At 37.0% G+C, this 20,458-nt stretch overlaps 1 protein-coding gene across 1 annotated transcript in view; it reads right to left on the bottom strand.

The window, feature by feature from the left end:
* Positions 1-19,731, bottom strand: part of IL12RB2 (interleukin 12 receptor subunit beta 2) — a 71,616-nt gene extending 51,885 nt beyond the window's left edge. The window contains exons 1-6 of the mRNA XM_090269587.1: positions 19,636-19,731; positions 17,863-18,150; positions 10,743-10,857; positions 9,660-9,844; positions 7,420-7,562; positions 6,335-6,485 (exon numbers count right to left, since the gene is read on the bottom strand). Of these exons, the coding sequence (XP_090125713.1) occupies positions 6,335-6,485; positions 7,420-7,562; positions 9,660-9,844; positions 10,743-10,857; positions 17,863-18,150; positions 19,636-19,711 (958 nt within the window). The 5' untranslated portion in view covers positions 19,712-19,731. The remainder of the gene's footprint in view (positions 1-6,334; positions 6,486-7,419; positions 7,563-9,659; positions 9,845-10,742; positions 10,858-17,862; positions 18,151-19,635) is intronic.
* Between the last annotated feature and the right edge of the window lie 727 nt (positions 19,732-20,458).

The following is a 20,458-nucleotide window of genomic DNA, read 5'->3' as shown; positions in this document are numbered from 1 at the left end:
CTCTTTTTTTTTAAGAAACATAACCTCTCAACATCCAGGTCACAAGTGAAGAGCAAGCTTCTTTCTTCATAGAAATAGGGATGTTTCACCCATACTAAAATCAATGGAGGTGTTGTGTTAGAAGCTATAGGGTGCTGGTAGAAAAAAAGTAAGTTGCAAAAGGTTGCATATAAAATATAACTGATTATGATAAAAATGAGCAAAACTAATAAATGTTTAGAGATATGTACATTTCAGAAAGCTATGAGAAAAGTATGAGGATGATAAACATACAATCCAGGTTAGTGATTACTTCTAGGGAGACATAACAGGGGTAAGAACATATTGGTAATTTTGTAGTATTTATGTTGAATGGTGGGTTCAGAAGTGTTCATAGTGTTCATTTTGTTGCTATGCTTTTTAATAAGAAAGTAGCTTAAACTAGGACAATCATAATGGCCATGGAAGTAATGAACAGATTTTGAATATGTTCAGGAGACCGAGTTGATTGGTGATATCAGGAAATGGGGAGGGGGGGAGAAAATTTAAGAATAATTTCTCAATTTTTGACTTGAGTATCTAGGAAGATGGTGGTGTCATTTACTGAGACAGGAAAGAGTGAAACAAAAGTATTTTGGAAGTATTTTGCTTTGGAGAAAAACGAAAAGTTTTTGTTTAGGCTATGTGAGGTTTAGGATGTCTGTTGACATCTAAGTGAAGATATGAAATAGGTGATGGAAACATAAACCTGAAGTTCTCACAGGGTCCAGAGCTTGGCTAATAAGGTGGAATAAAAACCAGAATGTGATCAGTGGGACAGAATAGAGAGCCCAGAAATAAACCTCCTCTTTTATGGTCAATTAATATTTGACAAAGGAGGCAAAAGCATACAATGGGGTAAAGATAGTCTATTAAATAAATGGTGTTGGGAAAATTGGACAGATATGTGGAAAAATGTAATCAGACCACCTTCTTAAGTCATACCCAAGAATAAACTCAAAATGGATTAAAGACTAAATGTAAGACTTGAAACCATAAAAATCCTAGGGGAGAACATCAGCAGTAAGATCTCAGCTACTTCTCATAGCAGTATTTTTTTTTTTTATTATGTCTTCTTGGGCAAGGGAAACAAAAGAAAAAAATAAACAAATGGGACTACATCAGACTAAAAGGTATTTTCACAGCAAAGGAAACCATCAACAAAATGACAAGATAATCTACTGCATGGGAGAAGAAATTTTCCAATAATACATCTGATAAGGGGTTAATATCCGAACTCAACAACCCCCCCCAAAACAACAACAACAACAACAACAACAACAAAAAAAAACCCTAAACAACACAATTTAAAAATGAACAAAAGACCTGAATAAACACTTCTCCAAAAAGGACATACAGATGGCCAAAAGACATAGAAGAAAATGCTCAGCATCACTAATCATGAGAGAAATGCAAACTAAAACCACAATGAGATACCACTTCAAACCGGTCAGAATGACCATCATCAATAAATCAACAAACAACCAGAGCTGGTGAGGATGTGGAGGAAAGGGAACCCTTTTGCACTGTTGGTGGGAATGCAGACTGGTGCAGCCACTGTGGAAGCAGTATGGAGTTACCTCAAAAAATAAAAAATGGAACTGCCTGATGACCCAGCGATTCCACTTCTGGGAATATATCCAAAGAAACCTGAAACAATGATTTAAAAGAATATATGCATCCCTATGTTCCCTGCAGCATTATTTACAATAACCCAGACTTGGAAGCAGCCCAAGTGCCCATTAACAGATGAGTGGATAAAAAAGCTTTGGTACATTTACACAATGAAATACTACTTGACTATAAAAAATATAAGGAAATCTTACCTTTTGCAACAGCATGAATGGACCTGGTAAGAATTATATTAAGTGAAATAAGCCAGTCATAGAAAGAGAAGTACCATAAGATTTCACTTATATGTGGAATCTAATGAACACAATAAATAAATACACCAAATGGAAACAGACTCATAGACACAGAGAACAGACTGAAAGCTGTTAGATGGGAGGAGGGTTATGGGACTGGGAAAAATAGGTGAAGGGATTGAGAGGGAAAAAAGAAGAAGAAAAGCTCATAGACACAGACAACAGTATGGTGATTATAAGAGGAAAAGGTGGGTGAGAGGAGGTAGAGGAGGGTAATAGTGGAATAAATAAAAGAAAAAATTAACCCTCAGGAATGTGAGATTTCAAAGAATGCAAGAGAATCAAGTACTTCAAGGAGGAAAAAGCTCTTTTCTCCTACTACAATGATATTGGAGGCCATATGTTCCAGATGGAGGAAAGCCATAAGATCCCCTTTGGACATCACATGTCTTCTTGGTTCCCCTCCTCCACGAATCTTTTCCTGATGTGCCAAGATACACCCTTGAGTCTGAGGATCTGGCTAGTTATCACTGTGTCTCAGCACCTGGCATAGTTCCTGATACATACACATTTCCCACAGACTATCCAGAGAAGCATATTTTTTCCCATTGGTTTGTGTTCAGAGGGGGCTTCATGGAAAAACATGTCTTCCTATTGGGGTGATCACCATCTCATCAAATAATTGAACTTAGGCACTTACTTCTTTCGGGGTACATGTTGGGTTTAAAGGAGACTCAAAAGAAGAAAAGAGGATAGGGCCTGACATTGGATCGGAAACATAACATTTTCTTTCTAATGAAACTGTTTGCATGTAATCCCTTTACAAGGGTAAAGAGCCATTCATTCTCATTTCCTCAAGCCTCATGCAAAAAGGCATAAATATGATAGTTTCAAGTTTAGCTAATTTAGAAGTCAGAAAACTATGGCCTATGGATCAAATCTGGCACATTTTCTGTTTTTATACAGACTACAAACTAATAATAATGATTTCTACATTTTTTAATTGTAAAAAAAATCAAAAGAAGAATCAGTGGCATGTGAAAATTATATAAAATTCAAATTTTAGTGTCCATAAATAAAGTTTTATTGAAATGCAGCTTTGTCTAAGTATTTATATATTGTCAATGGCTGCTTGTATACTACAAAAGCAAATTTTAGTAGTTCAGACAGATTTTTGGTCCACAAAGCCAAAAATATTTACTACCTGAACTTTTACAGAAAATGTCTGCTGACATCTAAGCTAGGTTGTATGAAATGCCTGCTAACCAAGATGGTAAAATAACCTCTAGTATTTAATCCTTCTTACCTAACTAATTTTAGCAAAATTTTAAAATTACAAATGAAGAAGGAATTACCTAGCTTCTCAATGTGAGGAGGGGTGGCTGTAGCTGGTAACCCTGCGTTTGCTCCCTCTTGGTGGATCTCTCACTACACCATGTCATCCCCATGATAAGGAAAGTCTCCTCCTTTACCACCCTGGCACATGTGGGAGCACAGAAGGCTTCCTTTAGTAAGTGTCCACAGTAGAGTTTAGCAAGACCAAAACTTGAAAGTAAGACTTTTAAAAATGGTGAATGAACAAACAGAAACACCAAATTGATAACACAGTTCTGAAGAATGGCTCATTCATCTTCATTTTGGAATCTCCACCTGGGCGTTCTAAGTGGTGAGGGATCACCTTCTCCCAACTCCCAAGAACATTCTCAGGCTTGTCTGAACACCAGTTAACCCAAACTCAAGAGTGATTTCCCCTAGAAGCAAAATATGGGTGCTCAATTCCCAGTATGAAGCCTGCCTTCGATGGAAACTGATTGTAGCACTGTCCTAAACACAGAAAGGTTTCACTTTGTCCTACCCCATACTTAGTGGTCATTTAAAAAAGTGTTTTTCATGGAGGACTGTTACTGGAGTTAAATTTAATGAAAGGCCATATGGAGTAAATAACGGCCTTGTTTTCGCTGACATGATATAAATAACTATGCCCAATTCACCAGGAGAAAACACATTGCTCTCAGTTTTGGTAGCAAAGGATCATTCAGTTTAAGAGTAACTTAAAAAAAAAAAAAGAAGCTTACTAGTAATTTTTTTAAATGCCAAGTTACATATGAGTACATATTTAAAGAGCTTAAAGGAAGACGTGTTAAAAAAATTTCACACCTTTTAGGTTTACATCAGTTGGCGTTTCATAAAGAAACTGATGACAGAAGTAGTGGTAAGAGACAAAAACCATGCAGCAGCTTAGGCAAGAGAAAAGAGATCTTACAGAAACCCACAGAAAGATCAAACCCCCAAAGGGAGATTCAAACATTGAAAGGAAGCCAACAGATTGGTAACCATGGTGTATACTCAGAGTATGGGTTTCTCTCTTTATGAATGCCTGCAATTACTCTGAATAAACCAGCTTCCTTGGTTCAATTCACAACCATCTACAAGTTCTTAACCATAACAAGTTGCTGCATTCATTGTTATAATGGTGTTTTATGTTATAGAATATGAGAAAGTTACTGTCCTACCTTGAAAGGTTTTTAATTCAATGGATAAACACTTAGAAAATAAAAACTTTTTCATACATCTCTAAACAGATCATTGTCAAGAATTCACAAGCCTTGAGTTTTCCTTGTTTACAGTTTAGCCTAATGTGATATAACAAATATTTCTCGGCTTATTTACTACCTTGAACTAAAACATAAAATATGGCCATTTTCAAGAATTTTATCTGCATTATGTATAAATAAAATCTAATCCATGAAGTACTTTTATAAAAGCACATTGCTTTGACTATGTGTAATAAAAGGATAATAAGAGTAAGCTCTGGATTATAAAATAGCAAGCATTCAAGCAGAGAGATTTTTTTATCATAAAATGAGAGAAAAAATATTCTAATTTGTTTAATGAATTCGTTTTTAAACTTTTTTTAAAAAACAGAGAAATGCAATGCATACAAGGAGAAAGGAAAGCTATATAATTATCCTACAATTTATGTATCAGAAATTATATTTGTTAACAGGTCCTTTAGGTACTTGAATATAATTGAAGCACTATTGATAAGTGTCATCAATTACCAAAAGTCATTGTTAGCTCACAGAAAATAAATGTAACTTAATCACAAGGCTGGTTCATATGTACACACATCCATGAGTTTCACAAATAAGCATTAATATTATAAAATCTCCAGATAATAAAGCAATGGATTATATGCTAATAATTTTTCCTCTGAGCCAAATTTATACAAATTATGAAAAGTTCCATACTATATCACTAATTGAGAGCTTTTGAAAACTAATATTCAGGTGGTTATTTCTTGTGTCTCCAAGGATTTTTTAATACTGGTATAATAATGTTCCAATAAGCATTTTTGCTTTAATAAAATATTTGGTTATACAATATTTCCTCACTTATCGCGGGTATTACATTCTAGACCCCCACCCCGTGATAGGTGAAAATCCACAAAGTAGGAACCTTGCATTTATTTTAGTATTTATATATATTTTAAGGCTTTATAAACCCTTCCCACACACTTATAAACTGTTCCCAGTCCCTTATTAACCTTTCTCATTCCCTTATTAACCTTTTCCACACTTTTATAAACACTACTTAAGTTCTTAAACATATTCTACACCTTTAAACTTATGTAACTTTAACATATGTATACAGTACCACAAAATCTCGCAATACAGTGAAAAATCCGCGATAAATAAATATAATATTTTTTAAAATCCCGCGATACAGTGAGGCTGCGATAAGTGAACGGCGATATAGAGAAGGACTACTGTATTTCAATAAAATTATCTTCCCATAACTATTAAAAAGAAAAGTCCACAGACTGAAAAATATATGTGATATCCTTTCCATAGCTATGAGCAGTCCATTGGCACTCATCTGAGCAGTGAGTTAAAGCCTTGAAGAAATGCAATGCTGCAATATTTGGAGGAGAAAGATTACTGGATGCTAAATTTTCCTTTAAAATGTTATGTCTCCACAGTCTTCCTTCTTTCAAGCTTTTAGTGGCTTATAAAGCCAAACTAATTTTCATAGAATACAAAAGGTAAAATGTATCAAGGTTTAACTATGAAAGAATGAAATTAATTACTGCTTTAGCTTTGTGGCATGAGAAAGTTACTGAGATAGTAAGTGCAAGAGAATAAGAGTTACAACCAAACATTACTGAGGCATGAGTTTGTAACCAACATGAAAAACATGTGGCAAACAGGAGTAGGATTTATCTAAAGTTAAGTATTTCCTAGTAATATAGACATATCTCTCTGGACAGTTTCAGAACTTAAGTTAATGTGAAAATTAACTTGTTAATTAATGCAATCATACTTTTTGATTCAATATCAGTACTTTAGAGATTCCATTCTAGGAGAATCATAAAATCACTGCATCTTCTTCTTTCTCTCCTTTCTTCCCCCTCCCCACCAATCCTGCGTTTTTTTCTCTTTGACACATACCTTCTTCTGGCGTTTGCGCTCTCAATGATTCACTCCAGTCACTCCAACTACCTTTATAAAGATGTAGCTTAGAGGAAACCTGAAATTCGTATTCTGTAAATGGTTCCAGATCCAACAAATCATGTCTTCCTTTGGCATTTGTAGTATTAACCTTCAATCAGACAGGATTTTTAAAGATGAATACTAATACTATATTAATTTAAAGAATTTTAACATAAAGGTAAAAACACTAAACCAGATAACCCTTTTTATTTTTTTCAGATCTGTCATTCAATGAGAGGAAATATCAATGGCTGGGTTATTGCATACACATAATGTTAATCTGAAATAATAGTGTCTTAAAAAACAAAAACAAAACTCTCCTGAGATTAAAAACCTATCTATATGGGTTCCAAGGGGAATCCTAAAACTAGTTGAAAAAGGAATAAAGATTGAAAGCTACCAATTTTGAAAAAGACCTTGGAGAAGTTTCTACAGTAGAGATTATTTTTTATTTGGTTACAATTAGAATGTGATGCATATGTCAACACTTATATAGACATAGAACTGGGTTCAAACAGAAAACTTTAATTATATAAAACTAATTACATAAGAAAAATTTAATTATTATACCTCTTTTGAGTATCAGCTATATGTGAATCTAGTCCTTTGCATTATAAAAAATATAATCTTATACTTTTTATTGTAAAAAAAATAATGCCTAATAAAGTCTGGGGCTTTATCTTTGGAATATTAAATTCCATATAAGCTTATATGGATATTCCCTAATATTTCTTTTTCTAATATGTTAAAAATTGTAACTAGAAAAACAAGGGGAAATAAGCCCTTTACTAGAAATAAAATATAGAAAATTAATACTGGTTTACACAAGCTTGCAACTTAAAAAATTTCAAAATCAGTGATCAGAATTCAAGATATTTCATAAATAGAGGTGCGTCTGACTTTCTGGTGTATCTCAAGTATATACTTGTGGACAAATATTTTAAATTACATATTTTGCTGGTATGAAAAGACAGATCTGTGCAGCAATTCTAAGAAACCCTCTCTGTTTAATGGTTCCCTTCAGTCCAAAGCCCATTAATTACCATATTCCAGAACCTGCTGTTACTGGGCCGATATCTGAGTTGATTAAGCAGCACCATCCCCTCATCTATCCACTGAAGAGTGCATCTGCTCACAGAAGCATTTGCAAATTTGATTGTGATGTTCCTCGGAGGAAGAGGCTTCACTGGTAACCAGGACAAACAAAAAAAGTGTAATTCAGGCTCCACAATCAGAAATTGCCTTATGCATTGACATGATCTATAAAAAGTTGAACAAAATTCATCTCTAAGATCATGACACCCAAATTTGGTGAAATAAACAAAGAGAAGACCCTGGCTTTTAGAAAAAAAGAAAAGTTTGGTTTGCTTCTAAATTAATAAAATAATTCCTCTTAATCTACCCTTATTTTTATCAAAGAAACCACCACCAACCTTAGTAATAGTGTTGATTCCATTTAATCCAATGATTAAAACAAAACAAAAAAAAACAAACAAAAAAAAACAACGTGCCAAACCTGGGAGTTCCAATGGCTGAGAAGGCAAAGGTAGGTAGTGGTGATCACCTCAGAAGGAGCAGAAATGTTGATAGAAAAGTCACAGGAAGGAGACATACGGATAGGGGAACAGTTGAATGAGTAGCAAAAGGGAAATAAAGGCAGGACCCTCACCACAGCAATCTAAAAAGAACTTAATAGAGGAGGCTAGAAGCAGAGAGAGATATGTCTCACCTGCTAACTCAGCAGTCCTGGGCTTGGCCTGATTATATTGCCAGGTGCTCCAGCATCACAAGAAACACTATGTTAGCACAGGGGAGGAAAGTCCTTGAAATGCTACGTATCCTTTCCATTATCTGGGAAGGAAAGCCTTTGAAACTGTGCTTTCATCCCAATGCCAGAAAGGCGGGAGATGGTCCATGGTACCCAAAGAAAAAGCCCATAAAACAACTTTGGTTAATTTCCTACCTCTGGTCACTTTCTGTTTTACAGAGAGTCCTTAATGCTTACAGAAAGAGCCCATGAATAACTTTGGGTAACTGTTCCAACTTTAATTTACTGCCTCCCTTCACTTATAAGTTTTTAAGATGAACAAATGGAGTCTGGAGCAAGATAAGGATTCGGGCTAACAGACCCCCACACATACCTAGATCTGGGTAGTCACATCCTCCTGAGAAAGCTGGCTCCACCTTTATCCATTAATCAATATGTAACTCCCCCCCCCCCGCCCCATCCTGCCAACTATGTAAGTCCTCAGAACAAAGGACTCGCTCCTCATGGCGCTCTTGGTGCTCTTGGCCTTCTGGCCGCAGGGCCTCTGGCCACCCTAGGGCGAGTTTGACACCCTGGCCTTTGGTCACCCTTGCTTTTGCTCTCCCATTCACTAATAAACTTGTTTGCATCCTAATAAGCTCGCCACTCTGTAATTCTTTACTGCATCAGTGAGAAGAACCAGGGTTTCTCTGAGAACAGAAGAAAATAATGAGAGGGAAGACATTGGCTTAGAGATGTCTATGTAAAGACATGGAAGGTAGGATGGGAAGAAGTGTGATAGGAAAATGCATAGTAAATGCCTATGTTCAGACTTACGGCATGCAAAGAGGTGCTTTGAAAAGAGAGAAGAGAAACATATAGTGTGAGGCTGGAACTTCAGGCAGGGCAGAAACCCAGTCCTATCTGGGATGGGCAGAACTTGGGAAGGCCTGAGATTGGTCTTTGACTCAACTGGGCCAATTAATTTGTTCAGAAATGTAGTGGGACTAGCTCATTCTGGCAACCAAACTGAGAGGAGGGAGGTAAGTATTCTCAGAGCAAGGTGCAGATAAGCTTTGATACGTTTTATTTATAGTTTGCACCAGCTGCTCTAGCCCAGCAGGCCTTCATGTAGCCTAACTCAGAATTGTGAGTAGCTGTGGGGGTAAAAAGACACCTCTGCCATGAAGGTCCTACACTGAGCTTCTTGAAGAACCTCACAGGACCCTCTCTCAGTCAGATGGTATTACTGGCAGCTAGTGCTTTCATGGGATTTGAAGCTGGGGGCTCATATTTGTCCAATACAGAAAATAAGGTTGAATATCCCATTTTATACAACCATCTCTATGTAGCTCTAGGATCATGCACCTTTTTACTTTAATCAAAGTAATGTTTATCCTCTGCCAGTGCCTGTTGGTCACTTTCCATCAACTGCTGCCTCTTTTGAAACAATCACATATAGAACATTTGAGTGATTTAAAAAATAATGTTCATGTGCTAATATATGACACCTACAAAAAGTGAAATAAAATGTACCTATGTCCCAGACTGTGAATGTGGATGGAAACGAAGAAGCACTTCCAAGACTATTGCGAGCAATAACGTTGGCTGTGTAACTGAATTCAGATGAGTTAGGGGTTAGGTTGATTTCAAGGTCCAAATGGTCACAATAACAACCACTACAGCGCTTCTGCCAAGTTAAATTTTTTGGTCCATTTAACCTGTAAATAAAAGGCAATTGTGTTTAACGAGATCCCTTATGCACTTTCTCATTTTAGTACAAAAGAACAAAATTTTCAAATGCGTAAAAGTGTAGACATATTTTGAAGGTCAGCCTTATTATTAGAGGGTCCACTATGGAAATATTTCTATGGTCATAAATAGGACCATACTTCCCCCATCCCTTTTTTGGGTAGGACTGAGACTTTTCTGATGACCATATAGGTGAATAATCATACCTACACTGCCCGAATTCCTCAAACCCTGCCTGACATCTTGGTTCCTCAGGTCAGATTCAAAGGGTCCATGGCTACTTTGGTACAATATTTACTACACAGAAGTGCCAGTTCCTAGTACAGACTGGAACCCTGGGCCCCATTTCCTTTCCCCTATCTGCTGCTCACTTAGGTATAGTGCAACCCAGCTGGATCTTTGGATGGGATTATGAAATAATTTGGAGCAGTCTCCCAGACTCTCTCTCTTTGTAGATTCTCATGTCAGGCAAAGGTGGTTTGAAAAGAAACTCTTCCCAGGCTAATGGAAAGTTCCCACAAGGAAGAGTCTATTTTATATATCATGACCACAAGAGTGTGCATCTGCAGAAAAGGGAAAGCATAAAACAGAGCCAGATTAACCCTATTAGAGCAAGGAAGAACATCTGTGACATGGACCTTGGATGCCCTGAAGAGAACTCTGAGTGAGACCTCAGACCCAAGTTCTCACGCTTCAAATGAATGAACCATTTTTAATTGATAAATATTAGAACTTTTTTTAAAGCATCTAATTACCTAGAATTGTCTATTGCTTTTTACTGCTGGTAAAACTACAACTATTAAGTATTTCTAAAAATCATCTTACAAAAGACCCACAAAACAGTTACAAAACCAGTCTCTCACTCACTGTAAAGTGTACACAGTACATATGTGGGTGTCTCGTCCTCCGTCCCAGGTGCAGACCACGGTTCCACCTTCTCCCTTCTGTGTACAAGATAAGTTTTGAGGCTGTTCTGGAACAACTTGAAAAATAAAGAGCAAAATCACACATTTTACATGCCATACAAGCGATATTTCAATCACATTATTATTTGTTAACAAGATAACAATACTTTCTCTATATATCCCATCCTCAGACAAGCTTATATTTTAGATCCCATCAAGTTCAAATTTGCCTCTGAGGCATGAATTTCTTCTACTAAAAATAGCAATAATAGTGACTATGGATCTAATATTATACTTACTATATTCCAAATCCTAAGCTAAATGTTTTATGTGTGGTTTTTCTCAATTAGACATCACAGCACCTACATTATGTACATACTATTATTACCCTCACTTTACTGAAGAGGAAACTAAGACTTAGAGGTTAAGTACCTTGCCAAATATTACAAAACTACAAAATGACAGAAGCAGGGCTCAAGCCCAGGTATGGCTTGCTTGCATCCAAGCCTTCCACCACCATATTCTACTCTTCTCCCTGGGAGGGGATTACCCAGTGCTAGCTCCATTACCCTGGTGATGATGAATTTACCTTTTCAGGATAAAGCCCACTCCAATATTAGAAACCTTTAAAAATCAGGGACTCCTCCTGGCTGGTGTGGCTCACTTGGCTGGAGCACTGTCCGGTGAACCAATAGTTTGTGGGTTCAATTCCCAGTCAGGGCACATGCGGATCAATCTTTCTCTATCTCACATAGATGTTTCTTTTTCTCTCTCTTTCCCTGCCTTCCCCTCTCTCTAAAATCAATAAGCATGGCCCCAGGTGAGGAAAATAAAATAAGATTAGGGGCTCTTTTTTCTCCATTGACCTAAATTTTCTGCCAGGACATTTCTATCCTTTGACCCTACTCATGTCCTTTTGGGTTATACCACCTAAATCTAATATGTGCAGCATCACTTGGAGTACTTTATGAACATTTATAAATTAATTATTTATAAACATAGACACTGAGTAGTTTCCATGGGTTAGGCACAGCGCTAGCTGTGGAAATACAAAGGTATACAAGGCAGACATGGTCCCTTCTATTGCAAAGTGTCTGTTTTTAAATGAATACATTTCATAGTCAAAAACAGAACCCAAAGCTAGGCGTTTCTTAGATATAACAGTTATTATATTCTACCCTCATACTGAGACCCACATGTAGATAAATATACCCTTTGGGTGAAATTAAACAAGTATACCACTGAGGCCCTAGACATTGTCCTCAGCACACGTCACAGGCCAGGCACAGTATATGCCCATTGTTTGACTTTGGCCAAGTTACCTTTTCAGAGCTTCAGTTTCTTTATCTATAAAATGGGTATAAAATACAAAACATATAGTTTTGTTTAATGGAATAATAAACTTTTCCTAGAATAGATTCTTTCTTATAGATACATATATTATACATGTATATGTATATTTATATATTCACTTTATACATCTATACATACTACTTCTGACTGAGGCACTTAACATTAAATTCTGTGTTAACTTCTCATCTCATGTACAACTTTTTGTTCATCTCGGAGTTAATTATCTTGTTTTTCCATTTGTTTAGATTTTATTATTAATATAGTTCCAAACCCTCAAGTCAATTATCTGAATCACTATTCAACATATTCAGATGCATTGAGAAATCTATCATTTTCATCTACTTGAAGACCTCTTTCTTGGAGAACCCTGAACTTTCCAATACATATGACTGGTTTGCTTCTAGGCCTGGTACACAGCTGTCATTTTGGGATTGCTTATCTTCTGTGCCCTGCAAATTCTTTCTCCCTTTTCCTGTGTCGGAGCTCCTGTTTTTTAGATTCAATGCTTTCTTCTTTCTTGATTTAATTACATTTATTAGTAGAGTATATCCTCCAGTAGTTACTTGGGAAGCAGTGCAGGTATAGATATATTTTGAGCATAGCTTAAAATGTCTTTTCTTCTATCCTCATACTTGACTAATAACCGTGGCTGAGTATAAAACTCTAGGTTGAAAAGCATTTTGATTCAGGATTCTGAAGGTCATGTTCTGTTGTCTTTTACATTATAGATTGCTGTTGAGAAGCCCAACTCCATTCTGATTCTTGAGCCATTGTTATGGTCTTTTTTTTTTTTTTCTCTTCAGAAGACTGTAGAATCTTCTTTGTCTCCATGACTCTGAATTTTCACAAAGATGTGTTTAATGAGGATCTATTTTCTTTTATTCTTATAGATTCTCAAAGAGTTCATACATTCTGTGAACTTTTGTCCTTTAGCTTGAGAAACATTCTTGATTTATTTCTCTGAGATTCCCTTCTTTCTGTTTGCTCCTCTTAAAAGTTCATAGTTTTCATAGATTGAACTGTCCCCAAATTTTATATTTTATCTCCTATATTTTAAAACTCTTGGTTTTTTTGCTCTCATATAGAGAAAAACTTCCTCAGTTTATATTTCTACCCTTCTATTGAGTGTTTAATTTTTGCTTATTTTTTTGTGGGGGGAGAATATTTTCTGCTCAATGAATATTGCCTTTTTATAGCATCCTATTTTTGTTTTGTATGCAATATTTTTTCTTAATTCTCTAAGGGTATCAAGGAAAATCTTTTTTTTTAACATTTCTTCTCCTTGAATACACTCTATTTCTTACTTTGTTTATATGCTTTGTTTCAGGTGTCTGTTTTGGTTTTTATCTTTCATGTTAGACAGTTTCTTCAGATCCTTATATTCTTACTCATATATAGGAGTGGGGCATTACATTAGAGGTCGGAACACTATGTGTATATCAGTTGGCTAGGTTTTCTGAAGCTCCTCTCATGTCAATTTTATATATTTCTTCTTGGCCTAGCCAGATTTTCCAGAAAAGAATTTTCAAACCTGCCTGGAGGAGCATACAGGTCTGAAGGGAGCTAAATGTAAATGTTCCTTCAATTCCTCTGTTTTTCAGTGTGATACTACCAATTTCAACCCAACTGGCTGAAATTTCTTCAGTTATCCTCTGATACCAAGCCTCCAGTCTTAAGCCAGCAGTGACTTTCCGGCTACACAGAGTTGGAAAGGGTATCTAGAATCTGTTTTAGATTTTAATCGATTTTCAATCAACTTTCTCAGTTTTGGCTTCACTTTTACCCTCACTTCAGAAGTCTATGGTGTCATCCTGAGACAGGAGCTTCTGCATAAAATCAGGTTGCATCTTAATTTTTCCCTTTGCCAGGTGTAGGTTAAGCCAGTATTACTGGTCCCCCTGTTTTGTAGCTTCCGAAATGTGGTTGATGTATCTCCCCTTCCATTGTTTTTGTCCCTTAGGGCTTGTGCCTCTAGAAAACTTTCTTTAATGAATCTTGGCTTTATTTCAGGAAGAATGAGAATAAATGTGTTTAAACCACCATGTTTACCCTAACCCTTCATAGGGTCTTTTGATGACCAAATGAAATATAAAATACCTGGCACTCTTACATAATGAAAAGTCCTCATCCTCATCTTTACTCCTAAATGTTTGCAGAGAATCTGATCTTTAAAAACCACAGCTTTGCCCCAGAAATCACCTTTCTCGGTGTGAGTTCCCTGGACCAGGAAATCAAGGAGTCTACTTCATCCCAAGACTTGGTTTTGCAGAGACTGTCTGTCCCAGAGGAAACCAGACCTAATTCTCCTCAATACAAAGTTATAATAGCTGATTCCAAGGAAAGGACAAAAATCAAAGCCTTTAAAAATTAAAATAGCTCATAATAAATTGTTATGAGTATTATGATTGTCACTGTTTTTAAAAGTTCTACTTACCATGGGCAATGAAAAGTCTTTAAAAAATTAGCTTTCAGAAATAGTCAATAGACAAACATATATTGAAAACAACAAGCAAAAAAATCCATTGTCTTTCATTTATTGCTTTGAATGTCTAGTTTATGGATCAATCCTATGAGGTCAAGATAAAGCACTGACTGCTTAGTTATTACACAACCAGGATGAGCTCTGGATAGAAGAGTAGCACAAGCCCACAAAGGGACAGGGAAGAAGAGGTTAAGCCATTCCCCATTCTAGAGAACCAGCCCACTACACACAGGTCCTCTCAAGATATTCATGGCACTAACAACTGCCACTTATCACAGAAAGGAAAATGGGCTGCTTATTCTCTCACTAGATAGGATTAAGCTTACTGGTGAAACCAACATTCGTTGTGTCTTTTCTTGGAATGACTAGCCATATTCAGAAAAAGGTGTTGCTTCCAGCAAATCACCTCACCTCAAAGGTGCTAAACTTGCTCAGAGAGCAGCCATTTCATGGTGCGGTTACGACTAGAGCATGTTGCACAAGCAACGTTCAGGCAACGGCACCACCCAACTGCACTGCACCATGACGGATACTCCTCACCACCTCCCTAGATCTTCTGAGGCTACAAAGTGTCACAAATGCATCCGCAGACTCTGGATGGAAAAGTAAAAAATGAAAAGGAGTTGTAGCACTCTAATAATTTATCTGAAATGATATAGAATGGATAAAGACATCTGCAAGGATACTGACTTCCAAGGCTACTGTTAGCCTACTAAAAACAAAACACCGGCAGCACTGTGGACACCTAGGACTGACATCACAGGGATGGGACTGTTTAATACAAATATGTGACACTGGTCTGATAAGGTGGTAAATTACCTGGGTAAAATATTCACGTGTCCTGAGCTCAAGGGAGGTGAGGGCCACTGGTGTTTTTTAGAAAATACTGTAGTCCCACTCTATATCATGGTTCACTTATCGCGGCCTCACTGTATTATGGGATTTTTTTAAACACAGTATTCCCTCAGTTATTGCGGGTATTACGTTCTAGATCCCACCCCACCCCCGTGATAGGTGAAAATCCACGCAGTAGGAACCTTACATTTATTTTAGTATTTATATATATTTTAAGGCTTTATAAACCCTTCCCACACACTTATAAACTGTTCCCAGTCCCTTATTAACCTTTTCCACACTTATAAACACTACTTATGCTCTTAAACATATTCTACACTCTTAAACCTACGCAACTTTAACAACATACATATACAATACTGCAAAATCCCGTGATATAGCGAAAAATCTGTTATAAATAATTAAATATAATACAGTAGTCCCTCTCTATATCACAGTTCACTTATCATGGACTTACTGTATCGCAAGATTTTTTAAAATATTATATTTAATTATTTATCATGGATTTTTCACTGTATCGCGGCACTTTGTGGTACTGCATACGTATGTTGTTAAAGTTACGTAGGTTTAAGAGTGTAGAATAAATGTAAGGTTCCTACTTCGCGGAGTGGTCTAGAATGTAACACCCACAATAAGTGAGGGAATACTGTATTGTTTTTTGTCTATAACCAATGCTTATACTTTCTCTTAAGGGAAGCATGTTCAGCTACACAGCACACTGAACATGTGAAGAAAAGAGTAAAACTGGACAGAAATGCAATCTTAGTACTCATGACCTATGTTCCTCTGATGTACCTGATACTAGATTAAGCACTTTGCATACAAGGTCTCATCTAATCACTGCAACCATCTTATGAGGTAAGTGTTAGTATCTTCAAAATGCAGATGGAGAAATTGAGGCTCCGAGAATTGAAACTAAGGACACATTGCTGGTGTCAGGGTTGGAATTCAAAGCCCGTGCTCCTCTTACAACACCACAGGCTGTCAGAGCTGAGAGTACGTGGCCCATGAGTGGAGACTGAGCTGAAAGAGTACTGGACCTCGTTTATGACTCTGTACCCCCAGTGACTTGCTTGGCCGTTCCTTGGTGTTCTGCTCAATGCTTCTGTTGACCCTCCCAGAACATTGCCTGGCACCAACCATATCCTTATAGGTCACAGAGAAGAGGTATCCATCTTTTCTGGAAAGATCCCCATTGAGCTCTATATCACTGTCTTCATGACAGGGACCCTCCCCTTGCATCTTGGTCAGCCTGCTGTCACAATTCCTCCTACCGTCCTCAGGCTTCTCATCTGCTACTCCGGAGCTTCCCTGGAAGCACAGAGGCACAGATGGGATCTCTCAGTGCCCATGCATGCTCACTGGTTTGCCAGCTGGGCCTTTAAAGGCTGCAGCCGCAGGCAGGTGTTCTGTTAGCTCACCCTGTGCATTGTGGCTCATGCTGTAGATGCTGGCTCTGACACCTTAGTGCTAACTCCCAGCAGGAACCTGGAGGAGCCAGCAGTGTAAGCCAGCAGTATGGGGGAGCTCATGCCCTGCGGGTGACCTTTGACCAGTCACAAACAGATTCTTCTCTTTCCCCTGTCATTGCCTTTCCATATATTCTTTCTGGGGATGTCCCTGGTGACCAAGGAACTGGCTGTGCTTCCTGTTGACTCTGTGACCAGCTCAGTAACTTAACCACCTGTACTTTGCTACTTTCTTGGCTCACCCTTGCTTCCCTGGAACTACACAACTCTCTCCCCCCTGGGGAGTATTAGCATGTCAGTTTTGCTCCAGGAGGTTTTCTAGAAAACCTAGGAAGAAACAGTAAGTGTAACAATAGTTCTCTTTTAACCTCTGGTAAGTAAGGAGTGACTGGGTGGAAGAACTCTTTTTTGTGTGCATTAAGTTAGAGAGGGGAGAAATGCTCAGCCTTGGGTAGTCATCCTGGGCTGCATAGGACAAAAGAGACATCTCTTTCTTCTTTTTAGGAGGTTGTAGCTTTGAACAAATTCTCTTAAGTCATAGAGGCACGAAGACTCAGCTGCAGAGATGCATTTTCCTGACACTGGAGTCCAAGGACAATAGGTAAGTTATGTTAATGATCAAAAAATGGGTAGGAGGACTGGGGGAGGGGAGGGAGAGAGAGAGAGAGAGAGAGAGAGAGAGAGAGAGAGAGAGAGAGAGAGAGAGAGAGAGAGAGAGAGAGAGAGAGAATAGAGACCAAATGAGATCCCAATTTCATTGCCTTCAGGACTTCTCACATTGAGTTGCTCATGTTGCTTTCAAGATAAAATATACCCATGTGGTGGGAGAAGAGAGAACACTGTCCTATATTAGGATTTCTGCTTAACACACAACAAATACCAAAAGATCACCAGTTTTTAGGAATTCAAATTGGAATGCTCACCTCCGACTGAAATCTGCGCCCCACATATTAGGTGCTCCTTACTATTGCTACAGGCCAGTTTGCAGAGGAACACTGTTGTACCCAGAGGAAGATGAGAGTCCTGAAAAATGAGGGAGTGGCCAGGCTGCAACATGATCTCTTGGTTGGATTTGTAGAGGATTAGCTTGTTAAAACTGGAACTTCGAGAGCAGCCTTGTCTTGGCTTCAAAGAGCATGAAATATTGACAGCTGATCCAAGCGAAATCACATGGGAGGGCTTCACAGTCACATCGCCTCTCTTGCACACATCTGCAGAAGACACAAATGCAGTACTCAATTGGCATTTAAGAAACCCACTCCAAAATGGAGGGTTTGTGTGAGTCCCAAAAGCAGAGTAAAATTAACCCCATCAAATCCTGGCAATATAAATAACCTCTGCTTCCCTGGCTGTATTGGTGATGCACATTGGAAAGAAGGCAAACAATTAAAGTTTAACTGAATTAAAACATGCATTCTTCTCAAAACACTAATACTGGAACCAGAACTATAAATAGGAAAATGGTGAGAAAATAGGGTTGGAAGAACATTCCAAGAAAAGCCAGTCTCTCTATATGTAAATCATTCACTAGACTACTGAAAAGTACTTCCCAGAATAAATCACATGTGTTTCCATCCCTATTTATAATTTATAATGCTAACTTTAATACTTATACCAAAAAGAAAAAAAAAGACAATTTTAAAAGGTATTACAAACTTTAGGGGCAGATTTGGGAATAATTCCCTGTTTTGCTATATTAGTGTTATAAAGTAGGTGTAATCTATGACATTATTTTATCACAGAAAATATTCAGGGGCTCTGGTGTGGTTAGTTGACAACAAGGATGAAAGTTAAATATTACCATGCCATATTTTAATATTCCTTCAAGATTAATACCCTGAGCTGGATGAACCATTACTCAATATAAAATTATATGAATGTATTCTTCTTTTAAAAAGAGTTCTCCATATTATTTACTACAAGCCAGTTACCACATTAAACTCTTATTTAAAAGAGAGGTCACTCTTACCACTGAAGTTTTTATATAAATAAATATGATAACTACTCAGAGTTATCAGTTTTTGCTGATACTTAGTAACTGCCAATGAAAGAACCTCAGAATTATAGATTCACCCTGAACTTTTAAATTTTATATAAACCCTTCACTAAAAGTCTTTTTTGGGTAATTGTAGGATTGCCTGGGTCAATTCCCATCAATAGAAATTGATTTTTTTTAAAGGCATTTAAATCAAAAAAGGAAGTGCTGAAAATTCATTTAGATTAAAAGTTCTCACTTCTATTTTCAAAACTAAAACTAAGTCTCTTTCTCTTATCTTACTTATGATTTTTTTCTGCTTCTTTGCTCTTCTTTGATCCTGATGTCCAGAAAGTCAAAAATAAGTTCCCAATAAAGCAAAGAAAATGCCAGTCATTAAAAAAAAAAATAGCTGAATTCACCCATTAATACTCTCTGTTAAAATACATTATAACATAAAACATTCATTCATGATGCTGAGCTTGGCTACCTAGCCATTTTCTTAAGAGAAAATGATATTATTGAACTCTTATTTTAATCCTTAGTATAACTAAATAAAATACATATTAGTTACACACATAGACCAGACCTATCCACTTAAATGACAGATTGACTACAAAAGAACAACTACCAGAATATTTATCACAAATGCGTATTGCATGTGTAACTGAGAATTTAAACCACAAATCCTTCCACAGATTAGATTACAGAAATATCTTACCTATTTTTGCTTTAACCAACAGCAACATGATGACAAAAATAAGTGTCGAATAGCATGCTCTAACTGTATGTGCCATGAACTGTCACCTCCGGAATACGCCTCTATACTTTCCCTTGTAAAAGAAGACAGATTCATCATGTTAAACACATTCAGAAAATACCAGAATCACCATCATTCAGAAGGGCTTAAAATGCCTCTTAATTTTCTTCATATTGTTAATATTTTGTTTGTTAGTTTTAAATAATGAAGTGTACTTTTAAAACTAGTAAACTGAAAATCTTAGCCTCCTCTAACCTCTATGTCATTTAAGCTTCTTGTGGCCCATGAAACATGGGAGAAGACATGGCTTTGGAGTTCTTTAGAACTGGGTTTAAATACCGTGAGACTATTGGCAAGTTATTTAACTTTGTAAGCCTCAGTCCTACACAAGTTTTTCCTTCCAAATAGGCTGCATCATTTTAGTCGAGCACAGTAGTGTGAAATTCCAATACTAATAAGAATTTTTTATCTAGCCACCTGCTTCTGGAAATAACAGGAGATTAAAGAGTGGCTCATAACCACCATGACCTGCTCCCCAGAACTTAGCCAAAAATTGTTCTCTTTGGCAATGGGAAAGGAATTCCAAGGGTTCCAAAGAGGGTTGCTTGGATTTTGTATAGAAGTTCAATTTTACTTGTGTGTTGTCTTGTTTATTTATTATTTTACCAACTATTTTCATCTTGAATAGTTTGGAAAATGCAAGCTGGTGATTTCTGATTGTTTCCAAATTTAAATCTATGAAATGGATCTACTAGTCATTAGCAAATTCTCTAAATTCTATTGA

The sequence above is a fragment of the Furipterus horrens genome, unplaced genomic scaffold, assembly GCF_987537825.1.
Source record: "Furipterus horrens unplaced genomic scaffold, mFurHor1.1.pri manual_scaffold_3, whole genome shotgun sequence".
NCBI classification, from domain to species: Eukaryota; Metazoa; Chordata; class Mammalia; order Chiroptera; family Furipteridae; genus Furipterus; species Furipterus horrens.
This window is presented reverse-complemented; position numbering and strand designations above follow the sequence as displayed.